The sequence below is a fragment of the Geotrypetes seraphini genome, chromosome 3 (assembly GCF_902459505.1).
Source record: "Geotrypetes seraphini chromosome 3, aGeoSer1.1, whole genome shotgun sequence".
Classification (NCBI taxonomy): domain Eukaryota; kingdom Metazoa; phylum Chordata; class Amphibia; order Gymnophiona; family Dermophiidae; genus Geotrypetes; species Geotrypetes seraphini.
In genome coordinates, this window is record NC_047086.1 from 284478642 (window position 1) to 284504816 (window position 26175).

At 45.2% G+C, this 26175-nt stretch overlaps 1 protein-coding gene across 4 annotated transcripts in view; it reads left to right on the top strand.

Moving 5' to 3' along the window:
- The window catches only part of CCDC88A (coiled-coil domain containing 88A), a 612058-nt gene that overhangs the window by 218266 nt on the left and 367617 nt on the right, over positions 1–26175 (top strand). For all 4 annotated transcript variants that reach the window (XM_033936818.1, XM_033936819.1, XM_033936822.1 and 1 more), the window contains one exon: positions 25651–25809. In XM_033936818.1, coding sequence (XP_033792709.1) covers positions 25651–25809 — 159 coding nt within the window. The remainder of the gene's footprint in view (positions 1–25650; positions 25810–26175) is intronic.

Sequence of the window (26175 nt, forward strand, 5' to 3'; positions counted from 1 at the left end):
AACTCCTTTCAGCTCATCCTTTGGTTTCCAGATTCATGCGGGGTCTTTTCAATGTGAAACCACCTCTTAAAGCTCCTCCTGTAGTCTGGGATCTTAATGTGGTTCTCTCCGCCTTGATGAAGCCCCCGTTTGAACCTTTGGCTACGACTCCTTTCAAGTTTCTCACTTGAAAAGTGGTCTTCCTTATTGCTCTAACCTCTGCCAGGAGGGTCAGTGAGCTACATGCACTGGTTGCGGATCCACCTTTTACAGTCTTTCATCATGACCAGGTGGTTCTGCATACACATCCAAAGTTTCTCCCTAAGGTTGCCTCTGAATTCCATCTCAACCAATCCATTGTTCTGCCTGTCTTCTTTCCGAAACCTCACTCTCATTCTGGAGAACAGGCTCTGCATACTTTGGACTGTAAGCGGGCTTTAGCTTACTATTTAGAGCGTACTAAGCCCCACAGATCATCTCCCCAACTCTTTCTGTCCTTTGATCCGAATAAATTGGGACGTCCTGTTTCTAAACGTACGTTGTCTAATTGGCTTGCAGCGTGCATTTCATTCTGTTATGCTCAGTCCGGACTGACACTGGGAGGTTCTGTCACGGCCCATAGAGTTCGAGCTATGGCAGCATCTGTAGCTTTCCTCCGTTCCACTCCTATTGAGGAAATCTGCAAGGCTGCTACTTGGTCCTCAGTTCATACTTTTACATCTCACTATTGTCTGGATGCATTCTCCAGATGGGATGGACACTTCAGCCAATCTGTTTTGCAAAATTTGTTTTCCTAATGGCCAACCTTCCCTCCATCCCTCTTTTTTGTTAGCTTGGAGGTCACCCATCAGTCAAGAATATGCTGCCTGCTTGTCCTGGGATAAAGCACAGTTACTTACCGTAACAGGTGTTATCCAGGGACAGCAGGCAGATATTCTTGCGTCCCACCCACCTCCCCGGGTTGGCTTCTTAGCTGGCTTATCCTAACTGGGGACCGCGCACCTCTGTCGGGCGGGAGGGCACTCGCGTGTGCGCGGTGCGGCCTACTAGAACTTTCCAAGTTCTTAGAGTGCAATCACTCTAAAATTGTCCGTACCGGGGCTCCGTCGGTGCCGTCACCCATCAGTCAAGAATATCTGCCTGCTGTCCCTGGATAACACCTGTTACGGTAAGTAACTGTGCTATATCTGAATCTAATCTAATCTGAATCTAATCTAAGTCGGTGGCAAAAAATTTCATAGATGTACAATTAAAAGCAAGTTTGACTGATAAAACAAAATAAATTATACCATTCTCTGAAAATAAGCAACTTCAGTAAGCACACAAGTGTCACAATAATCTCTATATTGTTCTTCATTGTGGGGTACTGGAGAGCTTTCCAGAAAAAATCTATTGAGCATGGGAAAGAAGAGAATTGTGTAACATGGAAGAAAGTACTTTTACCAGCACCTGTGGAGTATTATTTCAGTGGACTTCTGCTCCCTTTCATGCAGTGTTACCCTAACAAATTTCCAGTGTAGTAAGTGAGACATTCTAGACCAGGGCTGCCCAAGTCTGGTCCTCGAGATCTACTGGCAGGCCAGAATTTCAGGATATCTACAATGAATATGCATGAGAGAGATTTGCATACCAAGAAGGCAGTGCAGGCAAATCTCTCTCATGTATATTCATTGTAGATATCCTGAAAACCTGGCCTGCCAGTAGATCTTGAGGACCGGACTTGGACAGCCCTGTTCTAGACAGATGGGTAATATCCCCATAGCTGCGTGCATCTTTAGAAGGAATCCACTCCAGATTTTTCCTCTTGCTTTGGCTGTACTTCACTGGGCTCCTTAGTGCCACCTGCAGTTCTTTCATTCTGCACACATGCCTGCAGGAATGTTTTTCTGCTCTCCCTGTTTTATTATTTTATTTGGCGTATTTTTTTGTCCCTTTTTCAGGGATTCTAGTGCTTGGAGCGTTTTTTCAGCTCTGTCTGCTTTGAGAACACGCAGACTTCGGTCTTTAGCTGATAGGCTGATCCCACTGGATACCTGTTAGCCAGCCTGCATAGTTTTCTCTGGAGCTTAGGGCCATCCCTAAAGTAATCTCACCTACTGTTAAGCAGGGGTTGAGCGCAGGGTGCCAGCTGTGCCTTCTCGCCTCTGCCCATCCCAGTGTGCATTCATTGTTCCTCAGGGGGGTAGAAGTGTAGTCAGGCATAGGGTCTGACTGGCAGCCCGAAGATCAGCTTTGCAGGAGCATTCCCAGCATTGAGGCAGTGAATTTCTCATCCAACTACTGTGAGAGAATTGAGGCAGGCTACAGCACAGATTTTCAGACAGGTCACAGTGAGTACAGGCTGTCAGCCTTTGAGGTGAATCAGGGGAGGTTGGAAAAGTGGAAAATCCGCCAATTGGCATTTTTTGCATTTTTAAATTGTAAAAAATACACAAATTTATTGACTGTGGCCATCTTAGATTTTTAGCATTCTTTTTTCCTAAAGCTCCCTGCTTTCATGGCTCAGCATGGTTGTTACATAGTAACATAGTAGATGACGGCAGATAAAGACCCGAATGGTCCATCCAGTCTGCCCAACCTGATTCAATTTAAATTTTTTCTTCTTAGCTATTTCTGGGCAAGAATCCAAAGCTCTACCGAGTACTGTGCTTGGGTTCCAACTGCCAAAAAATCTGTCAAAACCTGCTCCAGCCCATCTACACTCTCCATTGAAGCCCTTTCTAGCCCATCCTCCCTCAAATGGCCTTATACAGACCGTGCAAGTCTGCCCAGTACTGGCCTTAGTTCATTATTTTATATTATTTTCTGATTCTAGATCCTCTGTGTTCATCCCACGATTCTTTGAACTCCGTCACCGTTTTCTTCTCTACCACCTCTCTCGGGAGCGCATTCCAGGCATCCACCACCCTCTCCGTAAAGTAGAATTTCCTAACATTGCTCTTGAATCTACCACCTCTCAACCTCAAATTATGTCCTCTGGTTTTACCATTTTCCTTTCTCTGGAAAAGATTATGTTCTACGTTAATATCCTTCAAGTATTTGAACATCTGAATCATATCTCCCCTGTCCCTCCTTTCCTCTAGGGCAGGGGTCTGCAACCTTTAAGACATAAAGAGCCACTTGGACCCGTTTTCGAAAAGAAAAAAAAACTTGGAGCCGCAAAACCATTATAAAACAAATCTAACACTGCATATATTGTTTCTTATCTTAATGCTATATACAGGATCACTAAATTGAAAATAAAATCATTTTTCCTACCTTTGCTATTTGGTGATTTCATGAGTCTCTGGTTGCACTTTCTTCTTCTGACTGTGCATCCAATCTTTCTTCCTTTCTTTCAGCCTCCTGTATGTTTCCTCTCCTCCAGACCTCATTCTCTCCCCCAACTTTTTCTTTCTGTCTCCGTGCCGTCCCCCAAGCCACTCGGTTTGCTGCCACCGCAATCGGGGAACAGCCCCCAAGCCACCGCCGTCCCAAGCTTTCCCTGCAGAAGTGTTGCGCTCCCTGACGTCAATTCTGATGTAGGAGAGGAAGTTCCGGGCCAACAAGGCATTTCTCCTCATTCCATCCAGCCTGAGCCCCATCTCTCCTTGATCCAGCATTTCCCTTCTGTGTCTGTCAGAATTACCATTTCACCTATTTTCCAGCATCACCCTTCTTTGTGTCCATCTCACCTATATCCCTATCTCACCACTTTTTCAGAATCTTCATTTGTCTCTGTCCTTATCTTTACGCCATGTTCACCATTTGCCCTTTCAATGTCTTTATCTCCCCCCACACACTTTTTCAGCATTACTTCTATGTCTCTATTTCACCTCCTCTTCATGTCCCCTTTGTATCTCTATCCTTATTCAGTAGGTCCTGCTTACCCTTTCTCTTCTTTGTGTCACTATCTCCATTTTCAGCTTTCCCCCTTTTCCTTTGTTACTGCACCCTGTAGCTAGAATCTTTCCACCCTCCCTCCACTCCGGCCCAGCCCAGTATGAAATATTTCCTTTTGTTTCCCTCCCCTCTCTCTTTCTCTCTCTCTCTTCTGCTCCCTCACCCACGAGTCCTGCATCTGGCCCTCTCCCTTCTACCTGCACCTGGCAACACCCCCCTGCTCCGCGGCTCTATTCAGCAACTCGTCAGCAGCGGTGATCAAGACAAGCTGCCGACATCGAGACTTCTCTCTACGAGTCCCGCCTTTGTGGAAAAAGGAAGTTGAAACAAGCGGGACTCGCAGAGGGTAGGCCCCGACGTCAGAAGCTTGTGTTGATCGCTGCTGCTGAGTTGCCGAAGAGAGCCGCGGAGCAGGGGATGTGGCCGGAAGCAGGTAGAAGGGAGAGGGAGATAGGAAGGCTGTAGATCTCCGGAGCATGACACCGACCCCGGCCAGGATGATTTCTTTTTCAGGCGTGCATCTTACAAGTCCAGCATCGCGGCGGGAAATAGCCATGCTGAGCAGTGAGCTCAGCACTACACAGATGAAAGCCTTGCTTGCTGATTGGTCCGGCGGCACGGCGGGGCGGGGCCGCCGGACCAATCAGCAAGCAAGGCTTTCATCTGTGTATGTGCTGAGCTCACTGCTCAGCATGGCTATTTCCCGCCGCGACGCCGGACTTGTAAGCTGCATGCCTGCGTGACACACTACCGGAGCCGCAGCAAAGGTGGAAAAGAGCCGCATGCGGCTCTGGAGCCGCAGGTTGCCGACCCCCGCTCTAGGGTATACATATTCAGAGCTTCCAGTCTCTCTTCAATACTTCTTCTGGCGCAAGCCTCCTATCATTCTCGTCGCCCTCTGGACCGCTTCAAGTCTTCTTACGTCCTTTGCCAGATACGGTCTCCAAAACTGAACACAATACTCCAAGTCGGGCCTCCCCAACGACCTGTACAGGGGCATCAACACCTTCTTCCTTCTACTGGCTACGCCTCTCTTTATACAGCCCAGCATCCTTCTAGCAACAGCCACCGCCTTGTCACACAGTTTTTTTGCTTTTAGATCTACGGACACTATCGCCACAAGGTCCCTCTCCCCGTCCATGCATATCAGCTTCTCACCTCCCAGCATATACGGTTCCTTCCGATTATTAATCTCCAAATGCATTATTCTGCATTTCTTTGCATTGAATTTTAGTTGCCAGGCATTAGACCATTCCTTTAACTTTTGCAGATCCTTTTTCATATTTTCCACTCCCTCTTCAGTGTCTACTCTGTTACAAATCTTGATATCATCTGCAAAAAGGCACACTTTTCCTTCTAACCTTTCAGCAATATCACTTACAAACATATTGAACAGGATCGGCCCTAGCACCGAACCCTGAGGGACTCCACTACTCACCTTTCCTTCCTCCGAGCGACTTCCATTAACCACCACCCTCTGGCGTCTGTCCAACAACCAGTTTCTATTCCAGTTCACCTCTTTGGGTCCTAACTTCAGCCCTTCAAGTTTGTTCAACAGCCTTCTATGAGGAACCGTATCAAAGGCTTTGCTGAAATCTAAGTAAATTACATCTGGCATATGTTCTCGATCCAGCTCCCTGGTCACTGAATCAAAAAATTCAATCAGGTTCGTTTGGCACAATTTACCTTTTGTAAAGCCATGTTGCCTCGGATACTGTAACCCATTAGATTCAAGGAAGTACACTATCCTTTCTTGCAGCAACACTTCCATTATTTTTCCAACAACCGAAGTGAGTTGTTAGTTCCGTCGGCCAGGCTGTGGACCCTACGTAGCCTAAGAAACACAAATTTAAGTCATCTAAGGGTGGCTCTTTGCACCAGGAGCCACGTTTTCAGACTTTAAGAAATTTTTGTGGTCTGAATTTCAGAACAGGTGTTCTCCCCCTGAGCGGTCCCAATCCACTTCTGCGGCGTCTCTTAATGGTGTCGTTCCTTTGGACATGTCCTTGCTTCAGCTTGCCGTTGCTTTGGCGGATGTTTCACTCGCTGACCCCTTGTTCGCAGGTACAGCGCTTCCCGGGGCGGGAGATCAGGGCCTGTGTGCTGGATCAGTGAATCCCTCGGGGGTTTTGGATCCTGGGAATGATACTACGGTTCTGCGCTTGTTTAAATCTGCAGCTTTGCTGGACCTTATTTCTGATTCTTTGCAGGAGTTGAATTTGGTTACTCAGCCGGCTCCGTCCACTTCTTTCTCCTGGCTTTGTGGTGTGCGCTTGCAGTCTGCTATCTTTGCCTGTCATCCTGATATGGAGCAGTTTGACTTTCCAGAGGGGCTCTTAAAATTGCTAGATCCATGTCAGGCTTGTATCCTCTGGCAGAAGAGTGTCAGCAGCTTTTGGTCAGCCAAGGGTGTATTCTTTGGTAGCACAGGTGATTAAACACACCTCTCTACCCTGTGAAGGTGGTATGGTGTTGAGGGATATGCAGGACCACCGTATGGATGTGGTCCTCTGGATAATCTTTAACACAACTGCTTTAGGCATCAAAGCTGCTTCAGTGATGTCCTTTGTCGCACACGCCTGTCTCTCTTGACTCCGCACACTGGAAAGTGAGGCAGTGGATCCTCCATAACTTCTTTTGGCTGGGACAGATTATATTGTTAATACAATATATGAACTGATGAGGGTTTGGGCATATGTGTCTGGATCAGACAATGGGTTGCTGATTCCACTTCCAAGGCTTCTTTGACTAGATTGCCTTTTAAGGGTAAGTTATTGTTTGGCAAGGGTCTGCATAACCTCATGGATTCTGTGGTGGATCGTTGTCCTAAAACTCTGTCTGATAGCAGACCAAGGACTTCTAGAGGTCCTGGTTGCTCTAATTTTTGTGGCTTACAGCAATTTTGACCATATGCAGGTGCCATGTTGCTGAGATTTTCCCAGGGCTCCCGTCAACGGTATGCTGGCTACGGTATGTTTTTGCAACCTTCCACCTCCCATTCTGCGTCCTCTTCCAGAAGCCCACAGGTAGAAACTATGTCCAGATTTCTTCCCTTCTAGAGCAGCCGGCTATCTTCAAGTTCTGAGATCCATGTTTGCCACATTGGATGTGGTTCCTTCGGTGAGTGCACACATGTGTTCTCTTCAGCATGCTTTGTTCTCTTGCTGAGCTCCATGCAGGGATGCCTTACAGGCCTATCCTCCTTGGACTCTAAATGCTCGAGTGTTCATGGACAGTCGCTCTGTAGGGTTGTACTCCTGCAAATTGCCTCTTGGATCATGGTGATGACAGATGCAAGCTTTTGGGGCTGGGGAACCCACTGCAATCGTTATCCTGTTTAGGGGTGTTGGACTCCCTTTTAAAGAAAATGTTCAATGAACCGGTTGGAGCTCAGAGCTATTTGACTGGCTCTGGTGCAATTGCAGAAGACTCTGGAGGGCCAAGTGATCCGAGTCTTCTCTGATAGTGCAATGGCAATAGCCTATGTCAAATGCCAGGGAGGGTACAAGAGCAAACAAGTTCATGTCAAGAAGGGACAAATGAAAGAATAGAGATGCTAGATTAAATTAACATTAATAAAACATTCAAAACATGCTAATTAACTCATTTCTGCAGGTAAAGGAGATAAAAATAACATTAAACCCTTGTAACCTGACTTTTGAGAGTCCTTTTTAGAGGCTTCTTTAGAAGGGAAGCCTTCCAAATGTAATGAGTTAAAGAAAATATATTACTTAGCTCCAGATGTGACCAGGCATCTACAGGGAAATTTCAGAAAAATGGCCCTCCCACAGCCAAACCCCTGGGCTTTAGCTGAAGGAAAGTTTTACGCTTCAACTGAGTTGGGTTGGCCACATTCAGAAACATAAGTATATTTTGTCCAGAAAAGGACACATGTTTTGAAGAAAATAAGACTTCAGAATCTACATATTTTGCTCAACTGAGCCTAAAGACAATAACAACATTGCTCTTTTCATTATTGCATCCTGAGAAGACACTAGGGGCTCCTTTTACAAAGCCGCACTAGCGGTTTTAGCACATGCACCGGATTAGTGTGCGCTAGCCAAAAATCTACCGCCTACTCAAAAGGATGCGGTAGCAGCTAGCGCGTGCGGCAATTTAGCACGCACTATTCCGTGCGTTAAGGCCCTAGCGCAGCTTTGTTAAAGGAGCCCTAGGATTTTGGAAGATCCAAAATATCTGGAGAGTTTACATCATCAGGAGATTTCAAAACATCATATTCCTCTTTTGGACTAATATTTATTTATTTAGCTTCCTATTCCGTTCTCCCCAAATAGCTCAGGACAAGTATACATAATATACAGTTAACTAATTACAAGTTTTCCATAACTACAGTACAAGTTTTTTCTTCTGGTACAAGTTTTTATCCTAACTTGACACATACAAGGGATCTAATACGAATATCCATAATATACAGTTTACAGGTTAAATTTGTCATAGTTACAGTGCAAGATTTTTCAATAAAAGTTTTTATCCTAGCAGGACACATATTGAAGAACTTGTATCAATATACATTTCTTTGTAATCGGTCGGCGGCGGTGGGAGTTAGGTGAACAGATTTGTTTTTATTGCTTTCCTAAAGCTGATGCATTCTTCAAGGGATCTAATCTGTGGGAGCAGTTGATTCCAGTGGGTTGGTATAAAATAGGATGTCATTTGGCCGTTTGCAGTTAAGGGGCATGACGGGGGGCGTTTTGAGGCGTATGTCATCCTGGAAATGGAGGAACCTGTTTGGCACATAAGGAGGAAGCTTGGTTGTCACATAGCCCGGTCCCATATTGTGCAAGGATTTGAATGCTAGCATCGGGCCCTTGAAGATGCAGTGTTTGGCTATGAGCAGCCAGTGAGCCAATGGGAGACAGGGTTGTGAGGATGGAGGTTTTTTAGAAGGCTGATTACCGCATTTCATACATGCTGGAGACGTTTTACATTTTCTGTGCCGTGAGATCGTTGAATAGCGTATTGCAGTAATCCATGTGACAGAGGACTAAGGCATTGAGTAGCTGGGGGAAGTCGTACTCAGAAAAGTAGTTCCTTATTTTTTGGAGTTGATTCAGGTAGTAAAATGAGGGAGATACCACCTGAGAGATGTTTTTGGAAAGCGATAGGTTGGAGTCAAGGAGTATTCCTAGACTGTGTGCTTGGTCTTTTGCATTTATGGTATTTGAGTCCCAGCAAAGAGAGGGACAGATGTAGTGGCAGTGTTCTTTGCGGATACAAAGGAGTTCCATTTTGGAGGCATTTAGTTGTAACTTGTTGATGGACATCCAGGTTTTGATTTCTGAGAGGTAGTTTAGGAGTTTTGTGATCTGGACAGTTTGATTCCATCCATGAAGGAGTAAATCCTGTGTCTAGGATAGGTCTAATATAGAGATTGAATAATAGGGGGATAATAGAACCCCCCCTGTGGAATACTGTTTTTGATCAGTTTCAGTTTTGATAGTGCATCGTTGAGCAGTACGCTTTGGGATCTGTTATTCAGGAAGGAGGTGAGCCATCATAATGCAGCGTCTTCGATACCAATTTCAGAGAGCCTTTCAAGGAGGAGAGGATGATCAAAGATCCAGCAGCACCAAAAGGACATTGTTACCCTTATTCATGAGTTTCCAGCAGTCGTCAATGATGTCAAGAAGGACAATTTCAGTACTGTGGAATTTCCTGAATCCCTATTGGAAGGCGGATAGGGCTTCTTGTTTGTCGATGAAAGAGTGTAATTGGTTTAACACTGTTTTTTCAAGGATCCTGGAGATGAAGGATCCTGGAGATTGGAGAGAGGTCTAAAGTTGTCGGGCACATTAGGGTCGAGTGTGAGTTTTTTCAAGATCAGTCTGATGAGCACTGACTTCCAGTTTGTGGGCACTTTGTTTGTGGAGAGGTGTTGATGAGAGGAAGGATGGAATCTACAAAGGCATCTTTCACAGACACTAGGAGGCATGTCAGAAAGGGTTCTAGGTTTGAGCCAGATGGGCAAATAGTCTCAAGCATCTTGGTTATGTCGTTGTGGGAGACAGTTTCAAAGTCAGTTAGGTCCCCAGTTGTAGTTTTAATGATCTGTGTGAGTCACAGAGGGACGATGTCTGTAGCGCGGTGGAGTTGAGGTGAGACCATATTTTGTCTACTTTGTCTGCAAAGTAGTCTGAGAGCGTTTCGCTGTCGAGTTCAATGTTGTTTGAGTGCAATAAGGTGCCATCACCTTTCGCAGATCCGATACTCACTGAGAATAATCTTGAAAGACCAGGATCCACTGGCCCTCATAGGAGACCCCGCCTTTTGCCCTGTAACAAGCCATAAGCTGATACTTGTCTGCAAAGTTAAGGATGCGGGCTATTACTGGCCGCGGTCTATGATCTCCTTCCTGGCGCAGTCCCAGCCGATGTACCCGCTCGATCAGTAAGGGGGTGGCTCCTGTTTCCATGCTTAATTCCTTAGGCAGCCATGTAGACACCAGGTTTCTTAAGTCCTGCTCCGTGAGCAACTCAGGCAAGCCAATGAGCCGGATATTATTGCGATGGCTCCGGTTCTCCAGATCTTCCGCCCAGTCCTCCAGCCTGCGAACTTTGTCCTCCAGGGTTTGGGCCCCTGCTTCCAACACCACTGTGCGGTCCTCCTGCGCGGACACCCTCTCCTCTACCTGCTGTAATCGCGCGGCTTGCCGCTCCAGGGTGTCTTTGATTCCATCCACGGTTGTTTGCAGACAAGTAAGATTGTCATCCAAGTAGGTAGTTAGATAGTTTTTCAGTTCCTCAATCGTGTCAGAAGGCATTGTAATTGTCGGGCTGTGCAGGGCCCACCCAGAAGATGTCGGAGCTACCATCTTAGCAGGGGCGGAAGAGCCTCTCGGAAACCTAGCAGGCTTCGAGGCTCGAGTTGGCATACCGCAAAAAACTCACTGGAAACAGAGTAGGCAGGCAGGCAGCCCACGATATGCCCCAAAAGAAAAGGTAAATGGGGGACCCGCAGATCACAGATTCAGTCAAAAAAGGGTCGATTAAACAGCATCGGGATCAGGAGAGGTGCTGAAGCACGTCTGCTTAGGTTGAGTGCATCACATGACCGGGTTCAGTGTTAAGGCATCAGTTGTCTCCTTGCTACATTATAAGTATTTTTTTTGTTAGTTTAAAAAGGTTTTTTGATCTATTGGGGGTCTTTGATAGTTGTTGGAAGTAGTATATCTTTTTAGCCTCTAGGGTGGCTTTTTTATGTTCTTCATGCAGTTTCTTCCATTTTGGCCCTGTCACTGTTTAACCTGAATTTGTACCATTTTCTTTCTGCTTTCCTTAGTTCCCTTTTCTTAGTTCTTAAATTGTCAGTAAACCAGAGGGGTGATTATTTTCAGGGATAGTATTTGATCTCATTGACTGGTGCTAACCCTTCATATAGACTTAATTATCTAGGAAGATAAGATGTTTAATTTCAAAATTTTCAGAAATAAGATGCAAGACTTCTTTAAAAAATTTCTTAACTCCAAAGGTGACAAATAATGGGTGACTGGGAAATTTAACAGTCTAAATTGCATGTTCTTGAGGCATTTTACAAAACTTTTAACTGTCTTTAATAGATGCCACCAAAAGAGACTGACAAAGGAATTTGAGTGTCAACAATCTTCCTTTCCAAATTAACCAACCTTGTATCTTGTTCTATAAGCTTAGCAGAAACTTCTTTAGTAAAAGACCTACATAATGAAAGATTATCCTACAAATTCTTATCTTTCTGAACAATAGCAGTAAAGATACCTTTCAAAGATATGTCCTGTTTATCAAGCAATGATGTTGAGTCAAAGAATGTAATGTAATTGAGGCTTCATTCAAAGTTTTATAGTTAGACACTACAGGAACGGGTATCTTAATAACAGGTTGTAATGATTCATTTTCTATAGAGGAGAGAGAAATGTTTGACCTTTGGAATTTCTTGTTTAAGAACACTATTGAGATTGTAGCTCCTGTTAAAACTAAAGTAATTAGATCTACTAAATTTAATCCTTGGTATACTGAAGAACTAAGAAAACAAAAACAATAGAGAGAATCTGGCAAAAAGACAATGCAATTCAATTGAGGACAAATTGGTGAATAATAATAATAACTTTATTCTTCTATAACGCCACAGTCGAAAGACTTCTAGGCGGTTCACATCGAAGAAGGCTGGACAATCAGCGAATTACAGAATGCAAGAAGTGAGGGTACAACTTATTACACGAGAAATAGATAAAAGGACAGCATATTACATCGAGATTGACAGAGGGAAAGTATGACTTAGTAAGTGGTGAGGCTTCTGTTTAGGAGATGAATTTGTCAAATAATACGGTTTTAATTGCTTTCCGGAATGCGCCGTAGGCCAGTCTGGTTTCATTAATGTAATTTCCCAGCTAAGACTGCTGTTTACTTGCTTGGAACATGAAGGACCTGTCCAGAAAGGATTTGCATTTGCAGCCTGTGATCTTGGGATATGTAAATATGTTACGGTTTCTGGTTAGTCGTGTGGGGTTGTGTAATATGAAATGTAGTAGTAGGTAAGAAGGCACTAATCCCCAGACCTTCTTGAAACAAATACAGGCAAACTTGAATAGTATTCGTGCCTCCATTGGTAGCCAGTGAAACTTTTTATAGTAAGGGCTAATGTGGTCGTTTTTCCTCAGTCCGAAGATCAAGCGAACTGCAGTGTTTTGCACTATTCTTAATTTTTTTACTGTTTTCTTTGGGATACCTAGATAAATGATATTGCAGTAGTCCAGAATTGATAGGATCAGGGACTGCACCAGTAATCTAAAGGATGTAGCATCAAAGTATTTTTTAATTGTCCTTAGTTTCCACAGTGTACAAAAACATTTCTTCACCACTAAGTTCGTGTGGTCAGCCATAGTTAGGTGTGTGTCTAGTGTGAATCCCATTATTTTTATGGTTTTGGAGATTGGGTATTCGTGGCCGTTTAGTCGTAACAATGTTCTGGTAATTTTGTCCTTGGGGCTTGCCAGGAAGACTTTTGTCTTTTCTGTGTTTAGTTTCAGTTTGAAGTCGGTTGGCAATTAAATCTTATAAATCACATATATCAGATGCAAAAACATCCTATTGTGCATTAGAAAAAGGGACAGGTAAATGTAACTCTAAAAAACAGTTCAAAATTATGCATAAATTAACAGATCCTCCTTTAGTTGGAAGCTCCATAACTAAATCTCAACCTTCAGCCCATATAGAAGACTAAGGCCTAGATTCACTAACCTGCCCAATCCAGGCAGGTCCGCCGAATTCTTGAAACTTAAATATGCAGATGGGGGTGATCGGAGGAAATTCCCCCCATCTGCCTACCTGGATTGCTGGTGTGCGATCTCCGCGCATGCGCAGACCATCTGCTTTCCCTGAAGATGGTCTGCGCATGTGTTTTGTGTCTTTTTTTTTTTTAACTGTTTTTTTTCCGGGCTCCAACTCTCCTGCTCCTGTTCTCCACCGGCGGCAGCCTGTTCCCAGCGGCAACCTCTTTCCTCCTTCCCTGCAGTGCGAGCCTACGGGTTCAAAGTGGAGTTGAACTGCGGCGTGCAGCCCCGTTTTAAACCCGCGGGCTTGCACTGCAGGGAAGGCAGTAGAGTAGGAACTCTGGGCCGTAATGAGGTACTTGGCTGCTGATCTTGAAATATTAGATCCAGCTTCTCTGGTTGCATATCCAGGGTGTAATAAAGTCAAATCTCCACCTGCCGGTTCCCTAAAGTCAGCTTGCCAGGGTAATTAGCACCAGCGATCAAATCACCGGGGGCTGCTACGCACTGGGGAACATCACAGCTGGTTCTAGCATCAGCATGTGTCCCATCCGTGATTGGCACCGGCGATCTCACTCTCCAGAAGTTCAGCTCCAAATAAGCATTTACAGTAGAAGTGAAGTAGAAGCTCCTGAGAGTGATACAAAGGGTTCGGTACCGAAAATGAGTTTGAAACCCTGCCAAGTCTTCAACCTTTTTCTTCATACAAAAAGGAAAGCCAACAGACACTGCTCTCCCTCCTGCCTCAGGGCTTCTGCAGCCCCAGAAACAGGTAGCAAGATCAGGGCAGTAGAGAGCAGGGCAGAGTGCAGAGTGGCAATGGAGCAGGAGAGTTGGCAGAGAGGTGTGTGACTGGTTCCCAGCAGTTGCTTTAGGAATTAATTGGCCAGCCCAGTCAGATTTAGAATTTTGTGTAGTGAATTGCTACCTTCCCTACTTTTGAATGTCCCTCCCCTCATTTGCATGCACAGATTGGAGGATGGTCAGCAGAGAGGTAAGTGAATCGGGTTGGAGGAGAATTCGGTCGCTAAGGGGTCGCAAACTGATCGGTACATGATCGGTTTGCTTTGTGAATCTAGCCTTAAATACTAGTGCTGCCCGATTTCAGAGAAAAATATTTCGATTCGATTCACCCTGTTGAATCGATTTTTTGATTCGATTCACTGTTAATGACACAGCTTTTTAAGTTTAAACATTTTATTTAACCAAGGCAATATCATATCAAAAATTCCCAGCTTCCATCCCCAGCCCCCCAGACTCACCAGCTCCCCTGCCGATTCCCAGCTTCCATCCCCAGCCCCCAGACTCAACAGCCCCCTGCCGATTCCCAGCTTCCATCCCCAGCCCCCCCAGACTCACCAGCCCCCTGCCGATTCCCAGCTTCCATCCCCAGCCCCCAAGACTCACCAGCCCCCCTGCCGATTCCCAGCTTCCATCCCCAGCCAAGACTCACCAGCCCCCCTGCCGATTCTCAGCCCTCCCTGCCAATTCTCAGCTCCCCCCTGCCGATTCTCAGCCCCCCTGCCAATTCTCAAACCCCCCTGCCGATTCTCAGCCCTCACTGCTGATTCTTAGCCCTCCCTGCTGATTCTCAGCCCCCCTGCCGATTCTCAGCCCTCCCTGCTGATTCTCACCCCCCCTGCCGATTCACAGCCTTCCCCGCTGATTCTCAACCCCCCTGCCGATTCTCAGCCCTCCCTGCCAATTCTCAGACCCCCTCACCGATTCTCAGTCCCCCTGCCGATTCTCAGCCCCCCTGCCGATTCACAGCCCTCCCTGCTGATTCTCAACCCCTCTGCCGATTCTCAGCCCCCCCTGCCGATTCACAGCCCCCCCTGCCGAATCTCAGCCCCTCTGCCGATTCACAGCCCTCCCTGCTGATTCTCAACCCCCCTGCCTATTCTCAGCCCTCCCTGCCGATTCACAGCCCTCCCTGCTGATTCTCAACCCCTCTGCCGATTCTCAGCCCCCCTGCCGATTCTCAGCCCCTCTGCCGATTCACAGCCCTCCCTGCTGATTCTCAACCCCCTGCCTATTCTCAGCCCTCCCTGCCGATTCTCAGCCCCCCTGCCGATTCTCAGCCCCCCCTGCCGATTCTCAGCCCCCCCTGCCGATTCTCAGCCCCCTTGCTGATTCTCAGCCCCCTCTGCCGATTCTCAGCCCTCCCTGCCGATTCTCAGCCCCCCCCTGCCGATTCTCAGCCCCCCCCTGCCGATTCTCAGCCCCTCCTGCCGGTTCATATACTTACTCGACTGGATGTGGAATCGTGGGGAAGAGAGGAGAAATGCGAAGAGAGAGCCAGCAAAAAATACCGTTTGTTTCTGAGGTGTGCTGCACGAGGTATGCTCGCTCCCCCCTCAACAGTCCCACATCCTTTTGTTTCTTCTGATGTAACTTCGGGTTTTGCAAAACTGGAAGTTACATTAGATGGGAACGAGTCTGGCGGCCGGCGATAAAAAAAAATAATGAACTTCAATTGGGGCTGAATCGTTGAGTCCGGTTTTTCACAAAAACGAACCAATTCGAATCGATTCACCTGATTCGCGTGAATCGGGCAGCACTACTAAATACCGTTATTTAAAAAAGCTTTCTTCTTTATCAGAAGCTTCTATACCGCTACTGTGATAGTGAAATACCCGGGCCAGCCAGTAGAGGGAGCCTGTGCCCTGGAGCTCATTGAGAGAGCCTAAGCAGTGGAGCTGATTTCCATAAGAGCTGCAAATGCTGCAGGGAGCCACTCACTCTGAGTGAACTGTGGTGCTGAAAAGGACAGTTCCCAGGCTGAGAGCTAGGGGAAACAAGAACTCCTTCAGCAGTTGGGCAACCCTTGGAAGGAGGAATGCTGGCCTCTGGCCTAACTCCCTGGAAGGGCTTAAGGCCACTGTTGAACAGTGCTGAGAGGGAACCTGGTGCAATGGAGTAGAATGACCAGGCTGACCAGATACAGGAACTAGAAGGACTTTACACCATGGAGGACCCGACCAGGACAGCTAAAGACTTCATGAGTGAGAGACACATTGAGGAGGAAGTCAGGGAACTCGAGAAATTTATTGAGGAAGCCTACAGGAGGAGGGTGAAAGAGAACGAACTTCAGATGAACGATGAAGTTACACCAACACCAACATGGAAGGGAGAACAAGAAACAGATGACCCAGAAGAAGACGCCCACAGAGGAACACCACATGAGGGGGAGGAAATGACTAGTCGATGCCCGGAAGAAGAACCAGCGAAACACACCGAGGACATAGAAGAAGAAGCAGCAAAGTACTCCAAGGACATTGACCTGAGACAGAAGGGAAAGTCTACGATCCTAGTGGGAGACTCAATCCTGAGGCATGTGGACAGCCACATAGCAGGAGGGAGAGAGGATCTACTAGTGACCTGCCTCCCAGGAGCAAGAACCAAGTACATCGTCGACAAAATTGGAAAGATCCTGGAAGGAGCAGAGATGGAAGAAACTACAGTAATGATCCACATCGGGACAAATGATGTCAGCAGGAGAGAGACTACAGAAGAAGCGCACTGATAGAACAGTTCAAGATTCTGGGAAGGAAGTTGAAGATGAGGACTCAGAAGATAGCATTCTCAGAGATCTTACCGGTACCAAGGGCAGATGTGAAAAGGCAGGAGGAACTACAATCCATAAATGCATGGATGAGGAGATGGTGCAAGGAAGAAGGGTTCCACTTCGTGAGGAACTGGACAATGTTCTGGAGCAAGAGCAAGCTCTACAGGAGAGATGGACTACACCTGAGCATGGCGGGAACTAGACTTCTAGCAAACAATGTCAAGAGAGGAATAGAAAAGGCTTTAAACTAAGAAGAAGGGGAAAGCCGACAGTCAACCAAGCGTCGACGATTCGGAAGAAGGTATCTCGCGAAGATACTAAGGGGGAAAAAGGCTGGGAAGAAATAGCGGACAATTTACAGGAGTTGTCTAACCCAGAAGAGGAGGTTAGGAGGACTGTAGCACAAGAGAAGAAGCTAAAATTCGAAGCACAGGGAAAGGAAATGAAGACAAGAAAATACTGGGATCTAAATTGTATATATACCAATGCAAGGAGCCTAAGGAACAAAATGGGGGAATTAGAAGTCATGGCTAATGCAGAGGACATAGACATCATTGGGGTCTCTGAAACATGGTGGAATGAAGAAAACAATGGGATACAGAACTGCCGGGGTACAAGCTCTATCGCCAAGATAGGTCAGGACAGAAAGGAGGTGGAATAGCCCTATACATAAAAGAAAGCATACACTCGAATAGAGTGGACACAGCAGAGACGACCAACAAGCTGGAATTGCTATGGGTTAAAATACCGGGAAGGAAAGGGCCTGAAATAAAGATGGTTATCCCAGGACAAGCAGGCAGCCTATTCTCACATATGGGTGATGTCATTGACTGAGCCCCAATGCGGAAGCCTTGCAAGCAGACTTGCTTGTAGAAACTAGAAGTTTTGAGTCAGCCACACCGTGCATGCGCGAGTGCCTTCCCGCCCAGCACAGGGCGCGCCTCTTCAGTTCTCAGTTTTCCTCAGAGCCGAGAAGTCCCTCTTTGACTCTCTGAGTTCAGCTTACTTCGTGCCTTCTCTCACCTTGGTTTGTGTTATTTTTCTTCACGAATCACTATATTTAGTTTATTTCTTTTATCGGCTGCCGGGGCAGGCCGTTCAGCTGCAGCCCAGAGGCTTCGACCTTGCAGCAGCTGTTTTTCCTCCTATGTCCTTGCCAACAACAGGCTTCAAGAAGTGTAGCCAGTGTCAGCATGTGATTTCTCTTATGGACCCACACAGTAAGTGCCTCAAGTGCCTTGGGCCAGACCATCACCCGAAGTCGTGCAAGTGCTGTTCTATTCTTCAACCTCGAGCCCTTAAACGTCATCTGCTTTCAGTGGAGAAGCTCTTCGGGATGGATTCGACCACTTCCTCGACTCTGAAGCCAACCTCGGTCTCACCTTCGAATGAGGTTCCTCCTGCCTCCACTGCTTCGACCTCGAGTCTCATCAGACCTTCTTCGTTTGCAGCGGCTCTTTCCTCGACGACGTCTGCTGTATCTTCCCCTGTATCCTCAGGTCAGATAGCTCAGCAGAAAGTTCCAGCGGTGGTGCTTAAGGTGCCTAAGACTTCCAAGTCGAAGCACATTTCCACTGCCTCTGTGGAACTTCCAGCCAAAGCAGGTGGTCCGGTTTCAGACGCGGATCCATCCTTGCCAGCTTCTTTCCAGACCATGTTAGAGCAGCAATTCATTCAGTTCCTCACTAATATGGGACCGAAGCTTGTTACTCTAATCCAGCCTGGGCATTCTGCAGACTCCCGCGAGGTCGAGCCTCTTCCTATGCCTCAGACTGAGACTACACACTCTATGCAGGGAGCAGAGTCTCTGCGAGTGTCTGGTCTGGCATCTATGCACGTAAAGCAAGGAGCAGATTCTTTGCAAGTGCCTCGACAGGAATCCTCACACTCCATACAAGGAGCAGAGTCTTTGGGGATGCATCGAGGTTCCTTCATCAAGCCTCTGGAGCTTCGATCCACAGCTTCCAACCCCATCCATTCCTTGGTGCCATCGAGTGCTTCCATCTCCGGGGCGAAGTCTCCTCGAACTTTGAGATCTGCTTCCAAGCACCATTCTCACCGACGTTCGAGGCATACTTCCAGGCATAGCTCTTCTTCCAAAGAGCGTCCTTCTTCAACTAAGCCCAACTAAGCCTTAATCTATACCTTCCAATTCTACTAAACCACTGACTCCTCGATCGAGGTCTCTACTTCTAAACCTTGAGGACTCAGTGGCTTCGATTGCTTTGTCCAAGTCTCCCTATTCTTTTGATGCCTTTTTTCCGGCCGAAACTTCATCTTTGACCCAGGCTGCCTCGACGACCTCAAGTCCTTCTCGAGGCAAGGCATTGGCGGATCAGTTCTTTTTCTCCTCTTTTCTTTGTATAGATGTAGACCTTCAATTGGATGCTGGTTCCAAATATTCTTAAGGAGTATCTCGAAGTCATGCATCTTCCTCAACCTCCGGCACAGTCACTTAAGCTTCCTCTTCACAAGCTTTTGTCTCAGACTTTTACCAGATGCCTGGTGACTCCTTATGCAATTCCAGCTAAATTGGACTCCAGATATAAAACTCTCCATTGAAAAGGATTTTAGAATTCACAGTAATCTCACCAATCCCTACTTGTGGAGTCATCCTTGAAGAGGTCCCATCCTTCCAAGGTTTATACTACTGTTCCTCCTGGAAGGGAAGGGAAAACTATGGACAAATTCGGACGTCGTATCTATCAAAATGCCATGATGTCCTCTAAAGTCCTTAATTACAATTTTCATTTTATAACTTATTTTGAGTTCCTCATTGCTCTTTTGCCTAAATTTATCAGTTATTTAGATACTGAAAAGCAGTTTGAATTTCAAAAAGTTATAGCTTTTATGTTCTTTTCGTCTGTATTTACAGAATAGGACACATCCAACATACCGCAACCTGAACAAATCTTCAATGGAGACCAAGCAGAAAAATTAACAACCATGGAGGTAAACCTTGAAGATGTACGCAGACAGATAGAAAAATTAAAAATTGGCAAATCCCCAGGTCCGGACGGAATTCACCCAAGGGTTCTGAAAGAACTAAAGGAGGAAATAGCAGAACTACTGCAGCAAATTTGCAATCTATCCGTGAAAACAGGCATGATCCCGGAGGATTGGAAGATAGCCAATGTTACGCCCATCTTTAAAAAGGGATCAAGAGGTGATCAGGGAAACTACAGACCAATGAGTCTGACCTCGGTTCCAGGGAAAATGGTGGTAGCACTGATAAAAGACAACATCGATGAGCATTTTGAAAGGAATAAACTTCTGATAACCAGCCAACATGGATTCTGCAAGGTGAGATCGTGCCTAACGAACTTATTGCACTTCTTCGAAGGAATTAACAAACGGATTGGCAAAGGAGACCCCATAGACATCGTATATCCAGATTTCCAAAAAGCCTTTGATGAGGTACCCCATGAACGCCTACTTCGTAAACTGAAGAACCATGGGGTGGAAAGAGACGTAGATAGATGGATCAGAAATTGGTTGGTGGGTAGGAAATAGAGGGTAGCAGTGAAGGGCCACTACTCGGACTGGAGGAGGGTCACAAGTGGTGTCCCGCAGGGGTCAGTGCTCGGACCGCTGCTATTTAATATATTTAGAAATAATCTAGAAACAGTGACAAAGTGCGAGATGATAAAGTTCGCAGACGACACCAAACTATTTAGTGGAGGTCGACCTAAAGAGGACTGCTAAGAATTACAAAGGGACTTGAACAAACTAGGGGAATGGGCGACGAGATGGCAGATGAAGTTCAACGTTGAGAAATGTAAAGTATTACATGTATGAAGCAGAAACCTGAGGTACAACTATACGATGGGAGGGATGTTATTGAATGAGAGTACCCAAGAAAGGGGCTTGGGGGTAAAGGTGGACATGACAATGAAGCCGACGGCACAGTGGCCGCTAAGAGAGCGAATAGAATGCTAGGTATAATCAAGAAGGGTATTACAACCAGAACAAAAGAAGTTATCCTACCATTGTATCGGGTGATGGTGCTTCCGCATCTGGAGTACTGCGTTCAATATTGGTCGCGTACCTTAAGAAGGATATGGCAATACTCGAGAGGGTTCAGAGGAGAGTGACACATCTGATAAAAGGCATGGAAAACCTTTCATACGCTGAGAGATTGGAGAAACTGGGGCTTTTTTCCCTGGAGAAGATGAGACTTAGAGGGGATGTGATAGAGACTTACAAGATCATGAAGGGCATAGAGAAAGTGGAGAGGGACAGATTCTTCAAACTTTCAACAAATAAAAGAACAAGAGGGCATTTGGAAAAGTTGAAAAGGGACAGATTCAAAACAAATGCTAGGAAGGTTTTCTTCACCCAACGTGTGGTGGACACCTGGAATGCGCTTCCAGATGGTGTGATAGAACAGAGTATGGTATTGGGGTTCAAGAAAGGATTGGACAATTTTCTGTTGGAAAAGAGGATAGAGGGGTATAGATAGAGGATTACTGCACAGATCCTGGGCCTCCACGTGAGCAGACTGCTGGGCACTGCTTATGTTCTTAATTTCTGATTTGAATCGATTTACCGATTCAAATTGATTTGTTTAAAAAAAATAAAAATTAGCCTCTCGATTTGGTGATCGACCCTCCAACCTGTGCCTTCCTAAAGCAGGAGCGGCAGCGCTGCCTCTTGCTGACTGTCTACTGCTGCTTTAGTAGGCGAGGGAGGAGGATCAGTCAGGAAGTCTTGACACCTCCTCTGATGGCCTGCATGTTCTCCCAGCTTCCCCACTCTTACCTTAACATAATACGGCAGCCTGCAGGATCGCTGGTGCTGTAGCGATCCTTGCAGCTGCTGTCATTGTCAGCGGCACATTCCCTCTGCTGCGGTCCAACCCCTACTCTGACATCAGAGGCAGGATTGCGGCAGAGGGAACGTGCCGCTGACGATGACGACAGCTGCAAGGATCCCTACAGCACTGGCGATCCTGCAGGCTGCCTTATTATGTTAAAGAAAGAGCGGAGAAGCTGGGGGATGGGGCAGGCTTTCGGAGGGGAGGGGGGGGCGGAGCAGGCTAGGCCTTCAGAATGTATATTGCATTCATCCTTAATACAAGAAAGTTTTTCTGATATACCCCATTTTGGGATATATAATCTAATATGTTCCACCTAACCAGCTCATGTACATCTGGTATCAATTAGACCATGAGGTTCAAAGCGGGAAAAACTGAACAAAGACAAAGGACAAAGACAGACAGAAAGACAGAAAACCAAAATGGAGTCATTTAACAAAATGGAGTTTCTTAATACAAGATGGAGTTCTTAATCCCTCTAGAAGTATGTCCTGATTTCCCTTATGGTCTTGCTTCACCGAACAATTCACATAAATATAAAATTCCCATTTTCCTACGCTACACATCGATTTCCTGGTCTTTTGTTAATTATCCTGACTTTTTCAAAGTTTTAAATGTGTTTGCATATATATAAGACCTTTTGATCAGGACTAGGAAGGTCCTTGTCACACCCTGCTAATGCTTCTGTGCCGTGTGCGCCAAACCAGGCCTCTTCAGGACATGACACATGAAGATGTGGAAGACATTTTAGAAGAGTGTCATAAAGCCCAGCAATGAAGACCTGGACGAGATGGCACAACAAGGAATCAGAGACACTGATGATAGAGAGGCATCAAACATTCCAAAAATTGTGCCTCTAATATTGGAATAACTGTTTAGTGATATGAAGGAATATCTGACAAGCTCTGCGTTTGCCTTTGACACTTAAGGACTTGAAAAGGAAAGCCAAGCAGACAAGGCTGACTTTGAGTCAAGTTGCAAGACTCATGCTAGAGGTTGATGTGACAGAAGTCAACTTGCCAGCCTCAGCTCATGTGCCAGATGTTGATCAGGCTGAAGTTGACCTACCAGCACTGGCATCTCCATCTTCTACAAATACTGTCATTCTGGAGATGCACACCTGTCCCTCTCCAGAAGTTGATGTGTCAGTAGTTGACCCGCCAGCCTTGACTCATGCTCCAGAGGTTAATCATGCTGAGGTTGACCTATCAGTATTGACATTTGTCTTCTACTGTCATTCTGGAACTGCAAGCCTCTGCCTCTCCAATGGTTGATCTGATAGAAATTCACTTTGAGTGATACAGTACAGTGCACTGTATTTGTGTAAAACTGATTTTTGTCAAGCAATGTTTTCATAATGGTAATGTACCATCTCTTTATATACGAGGTCTGACAAGTTTGCGAACTTGCCTCCATGCATTTTGTTGGCGGCCCTGTACAAACAACTCGGTAAGGTTTATATCAGTGTCTCACAGCTGTGTTCGTGTTGACATGTGACAGTGTCATGCTGAATGGCGTTCATTATTGTTGGTGCATGTTTTTGTGTGTCATCATGTGAAAGTCAGAGTTTGAATTAGAGCAACGAACAAACATTAAATTTCTTGTTAAACTTGGCAAGTGTGAAAATGAAATCGGGGACATGTTAGTTCAAGTTTATGGGGATAATGCCATGAAGAAAAGGCTAGCGAACAAATGGATTAAACGTTTTTCTGAGGGGAGAGAAAGTGTCACCGATGAAGAAAGGTCAGGGCTGCCAGTAACAAGCAGAACTGACAAAAACATTGCAAAAAGGAATCGAATTGTTTTATCAAAATCTTCAGCTGACTGTGAGAAGCATAGCAGATCAAGTAAACATCAATAGAGAAATAGGAAAATCTTAACTGAAAATCTTGGCATGAGAAAGGTGTGTGCAAAAATAGCCCCAAAGGAGCTCATCGATGAACAAAAGCAAAAGAGTCGAAGTTTGCCAAAACCTTTTGGAAAAGCAAGATGATGTTCTGGGCCATGTTATCACTGGTGATGAAACATGGGTGTACCAATATGATCCTGAAACAAAGTGTCAAAGTGCACAATTGAAGTCAGCCAATTATCCATGACCAAAAAAGTTCTGCCAGTCCAAATTGAGTCCAAAAGATGTTGCTAACCCTTATAGATAATTAAGGGGGTTTATTATGAATTTGTACCAACTGGACAAACAGGTAAACACATTTACTATTTGGAAGTGCTGAAAAGACTCTGTGATAAAGACAAAAATGACCTGAACTTTTTGCCAGCAATTCATGGCTCTTGCATCATGACAGTGCACCAGCTCATAGAGCACTGTCTGTGAGGGAGTTTAGCCAGAAAATAAATACTGTAACTGTATTGGAACATCCTCCCTAAATCACCTGATCTGGCCGCAGTGACTTTTTCCTTTACCCAAAGATAAAGGAAATATTGAAAGGAAGATATTTTGATGACATTCAGGACAGCAAGGGTGATATGATGACAGTTCTGTTTGGCATTCCAGAAAAAGAGTTCCAAAATTGCTTTGAAAGGTGGACTATGTGCTGGCATTGGTGCATAGCTTCCCAAGGAGAGTACTTCAAAGGTGACCATAGTGATATTCAGCAATGAGGTATGTAGCACTTTTTCTAGGATGAGTTCACAAACTTGTTAGACCTTGTATGTCTGTTTCCAGTCTGTGCTGCATTATCCTACAATTTTGTCCTAATGGTGAGTAGACTAACGGGCCCCTGTTAGAAAGCCCAATAATGTGTCCCAGTGCACCTAATGCACCAAAGTCTATTCACTTCATTTGGGCTTTGGTGCTTTTGTCATAAGAGAATCGCCATGGTGGCTTTGTAAAAGAGGCCCTAATTGCTTACTGTGGCAATACCATACAGTACATTGCTGTGTTCTTGTATTTTCCAACACTGCTGTGTGCAGTTTTTTCATTTAACAACATTATTTCTAATGTTGGGAAAACCATAGTGCATTACATTGGTTGATGAGCAGACTAATTGTTTACTGTGGTTGTGCAATACTGTACAGTATTTATTTTCCAGCACTGTTCTGTGCAATTATTTTGTTTAAAAATCTTACTTCCCTCCAAAGCAGCACATTGATGTGAAACTTTTGTTAACTTGTTAATGCCAATGTTCTATCTATTGTAGCTCACTGACAATAGTCAGCCCATCTCTTTTGTAAACCGCATAGAACTGAAAGTCTTTTGCGGTATATAAATAAAAAAAATTATGTTATGTTGTATAAGCAGTACTGCAAATAAAAAAAATATGTTTGCAACATTCTAAATGTTCTACTGTGGTTTTTGTCAAATGCTGTCCAATGCAGGAATTTAACCCTGCTTTTCCTTTAGGATCCTTTATTCACTTTACGTGGTTTAGAGGTACAAAATGTACTACTGGAACCTAACTTCTGTTTACCCATACATGCAGCATTTCATTATTCGTGATTTCATGTTTTGCAAACTTTCCGGGAACCATACTGCTGCGAATAACGAGAATGGACTTACTCCTATTTGTAAGGAGGTATACCCACGAGCAGAACAAAGGTGGGGTCCTGCTTACATGGGCAAGTTATAGAATACTGTAAGCTACATGCATCCCTGCCACATTTAGGCTCCCGTACTTTCACCAGCTGTGGGGGGGATCTTAACTCTTAGACATGCTGATAACTGGGTTACATTCATATTCTGTAATGAAACCTAGTCTCCTACCATGCGTCCTCAGGACTAAGTAATTGTTCCAATGTTTGTTCTCTGATGATAAAAGCTCAGTGGAGATGCACTGTTCTCTTTTGAATGTTGTTCTTTGTTACTTTTTACCTTTGTTAGTTGTTGTACTAAGTGGTAGATGATCTCTTATCATTTGGGTCATTTTCCATATATGATCAGGAAATATTTCTCGAAAGAGTCTTCAGTAATATTTTCTGCCCTTTCAACGTGATGTTAGCTTCTTGTATAGTCACTTAAATGCCATGCTCCAGGTATTCCTCCTATAACATGCATGATGTACATCATGTGACTAATAAAAGTGACTCTTGAGCCTCTCTTATTAAAGAACAAGCATAGGTAAATGATTCCATTTTGTTCAATTTTCTGTATGTGTATCACATTATTTTTCTTTGTCATTTATTTACTAGAATATGAATCTGCTTGCTGAGGCTCGATCTGCCAGAGTATATCGTGATGAATTAGATGCACTACGAGAAAAGGCGGTCAGAGTTGACAAACTTGACAGTGAAGTCAACCGATACAAAGAGCGAATGCATGATATTGAATTTTACAAAGCCAGAGTTGAGGTACAGTGTTGAAGAAGCTGCCTTGTCCTTATTTGCTGTTCTGGTGCAATGTGTTTAGTAGTCCTGAACACTAGGGTTATGTTTCTGAACCCACAAGTTGCTTGCAGAAAGCTGTCAGTCATCTTCCAACTCTGCCTCCTTCCCAGGGAGCTGCTCCTGCCCCCTCAGTATTTTTGTGCAAGAAAGTTGCTCAGAAGTATTTCTGCTTTGCTCTGCAGTTTTGTTACTTTCAGGTTTTTTTTTCTTAGTGTTTGGTTGCAGGCTCAATGCCCAGAGGTTTCCACTTGTTGGAACCTATGCCTAGGAGAAGACGCAGACTCACATGGTAGAAGTCTGCTGCTAGCCGCACCAGCCCTTGGAGACACA